This window comes from Salvelinus sp. IW2-2015, linkage group LG5 (assembly GCF_002910315.2).
Source record: "Salvelinus sp. IW2-2015 linkage group LG5, ASM291031v2, whole genome shotgun sequence".
NCBI classification, from domain to species: Eukaryota; Metazoa; Chordata; class Actinopteri; order Salmoniformes; family Salmonidae; genus Salvelinus; species Salvelinus sp. IW2-2015.
The window spans coordinates 32,761,094-32,764,543 of record NC_036844.1 but is presented as its reverse complement, the minus strand read 5'-3'; the positions used below and the strand labels follow the sequence as shown (position 1 = coordinate 32,764,543).

General features: G+C 35.5%; 1 protein-coding gene across 1 annotated transcript in view; it reads left to right on the top strand.

Annotated features, from left to right (window-relative positions):
• The window catches only part of LOC111963728 (regulating synaptic membrane exocytosis protein 2-like), a 49,554-nt gene that overhangs the window by 43,505 nt on the left and 2,599 nt on the right, over positions 1-3,450 (top strand). The window contains 1 exon segment of the mRNA XM_070443494.1: positions 1,754-1,884. Within this exon segment, the coding sequence (XP_070299595.1) occupies positions 1,754-1,884 (131 nt within the window).

Here is a 3,450-nt window from a genome sequence, read left to right as displayed (position 1 = left end):
TTTACAGAAAACAACCCAACCTTGCTGTTTTTACAGAAAACAACTCAACTATTGACCCAATGCCTGCAACCCAGCAATTGGGTTATCCAAACAACCCAGCATTTTAGAGTGTAACTAACATCTCAAAGCTGTGCATGCAAGAAGACTTGACCTGTCTGCTGAACACATTTTTCTCTGTCCTCAGTTTGATGGAAGGGCTGAATCTGTCTTTTTGCCTTGTAACTMYTWGCTTCTAGAAAGACAGAAGGAACAACTCATGATCAYGATGAGCTAGCTACTAGTTTAGTGTAATGGCAGATTTATTTGTTACAAAGAATGAATGTATGGGCTACATTTATTACAATACTACATGCATTTACTTGCTTTATCATTTATCACTCAAAGCGTTACGACCACCAACATATTTCCAGGGTGTTGATGAATCTTCCTCCCAATACAGCCTCTTCCAACACCACAMGTAGGCGAAGGGTATCCATCTGCAAAAGTGAAGTTTTGCTTTGATGTCAAATCGACWAATTTTGTTCTTAGCTAGCTAGTTACCTACCTTAGCTATTGGGCTAGCTAAGATGCTAGAGAGCCGTGACACAAGCATATTGACATGCATATTGATATTAAAAAACACAAACGTATTCAGCTAAAAATATGTGTTCAGGCAAATCAGTGGTTAGCTAGCTACCTATCACATGAATTGTGCAAAAATATAATAGCTAATGTTAGCTAGCTAAATGCTAGCCAGTCAGTCAGTGGCATTGACAGATTGAAACTGGTATCAACAAAATGGGTTTCACTCTATCCTATTAAACATGACATTGCTAAATGAACATTTTATTKATKATTAGACACTCACCGGACAACTTTGGTAGGTACTGTAGCTAGCTTTGTTTCCATTTTCCAACATATTTTTCTAATTCCCTTGATTGGTCATCAACGGTTACTGGTCTTGGAACTCATGTGTTCACCAGAAACGTCTTGGGGTAAACTGTTTGCCACTAGTGGCAATAAATGTTTCTTCCACAGGTTAGCCACAGATTCAAATAGAATCTTGAGAGAATTGTCTGCCAGAAATAAACCTCTAGCGAACTGTTTGCCACTCATGGCAATAAATATTATTGTTGCCAAAGGTGTGCCGCAGATTCACCACCAGTGGCAAACATTTGCAAACTTCAACAACATTTTGTAGCACACTATTTAGTTTGCAGCAAATTTGCCACAAACCTGTGGTAAGTTTGCAGCATTAAATGTTGTTTTGTAAGGGAGCCTCTCGGTTGTGTTTTCAATCTTAGATAATTGTTTCACTTGACCATAATTTGTTTTGCAAAAAAGGAGCAAAGCATTTTTTTAAAAATTGTTTGAAAGCATTTTCTTTTGAGTTTTAAATCGTTTGAAAGCGTTTTCTTTTGAGTTTTAAATCTGAATCAAGCATTTTGAATAGTTTTTCATCACTTCTTTTTAGTTTGTAAAGAAAACATAAACTATAGTGCCTGGCAGTCGTTGAAACCACCACCTGAGTCTAGATATCATATCATCCATATGATATGGCTTCCAGACATTGGCTTCTAATAAACTCTTACTAACAGACACACTGGCTACTGCTGTGCTGTATTGCTAGACTGCTATATGCTATGCTTTAATGTTAGACCCTCCCAATACATCAGAGTTCATCACCTCATAATAACACAACTGTCTTATACCATGGTTGTATTACTGTCTTATGCCATCACCTCATAATAACACAACTCTACTCTCCCTCCAGGTCAAACTGTGGTACGACAAGGTGGGTCACCAGCTCATAGTCACCATCCTGGGAGCTAAAGAATTTCCTTCCAGGGAAGACGGCCGGCCCAGGAACCCCTATGTTAAAATATACCTCCTCCCCGACAGAAGGTAGGAACATCACTCCATGTTTATGTCTGATTCCATGGTTGTATTACTGCCTGTCTTATACCATTTTTGTATTACTGTCTGTCTTATACCATGGTTGTATTACTGTCTTATACCATGGTTGTATTACTGTCTGTCTTATGCCATGGTTGTATTACTGTCTGTCTTATACCATGGTTGTATTACTGTCTTATACCATGGTTGTATTACTGCCTGTCTTATACCATGGTTGTATTACTGCCTTATACCATGGTTGTATTACTGCCTGTCTTATACCATGGTTGTATTAATGTCTTATACCATGGTTGTATTACTGCCTGTCTTATACCATGGTTGTATTACTGTCTTATACCATGGTTGTATTAATGTCTGTCTCATACCATGGTTGTATCACTGTTTTATACCATGGTTGTATTACTGTTTTATACCATGGTTTTATTACTGTCTTAACTCATGGTTTATACTGGTCTTAACCATGTTTATTACGGTCTTATGCCATGGTTGTATTACTGTCCTAAACCATGTTTGCCTACTGTCTTATACCAACGTTGTTTACTGCACGAAACCATAAATTTTAAAGGATATGGATCTTCCTTCTTCAGTGACAGCAAAAAGGAGAAACGAAAACTGTGAAGAAGTCCCTGAGCCTAAATGAACCAGACGTTCATGTACATGCCTGTCCACTGGAGGGAGTTTAGAGAGCGCATGCTGGAGATCACTCTGTGGGACCAGGCCAGGGTCAGAGAGGAGGAGATGAATTCATGGGAGGTGGTAAGATACATTACACATTAACATAATATTACATAAACACAACATTACACAACATAATATGACACGCTAATAAATGACACAGCATAATATAACACAGCCATAAATAACACAACATATTTAAACAGCTATAATATAACAAGCACAATATAACACAGCATAAAACAACACAAACATAATATAACACAACATAATATAATACACAGTTAATATAATATAATTTAACGTAACATAATGTAACATCAGGCAAATAACATAATACAACATAACATGATGTAACATAACATTAATAATAACATAACTTAACATACATAATGTAACTTTACATAATTTCACACAACGTAAATGAACATAACATAATGTAACCATACACATAACATCATGAAACATAACGTAACATATCAGATCATGTAACACAATGTAACATATTATAACATAAGAATCTAACATAATATAATGTAACATGACATAATGTAATGTATCGTAACATAATGTAACATAACATAACATTATATTATGTAAAATAACAGACAAAATGTAACATACATAATGTAATGTATAACATAATAATACAATGCCACATAACATAATGTATTAACATAATATAACATGCCTACATAAACACATAACATAGTAATAACAATGCATAGGGGCCCTCTCGCCAATAAACCATTGGTGGAAAAACGCCAACCCCAAAAAAAAAAAGTAAAATTGGAAAGTAAAAAAATTTGGGGGGTACATAACGTAACGATAGTATAACATAATTAATAATACCGTATACATTAAAAAGTAACATAAAAT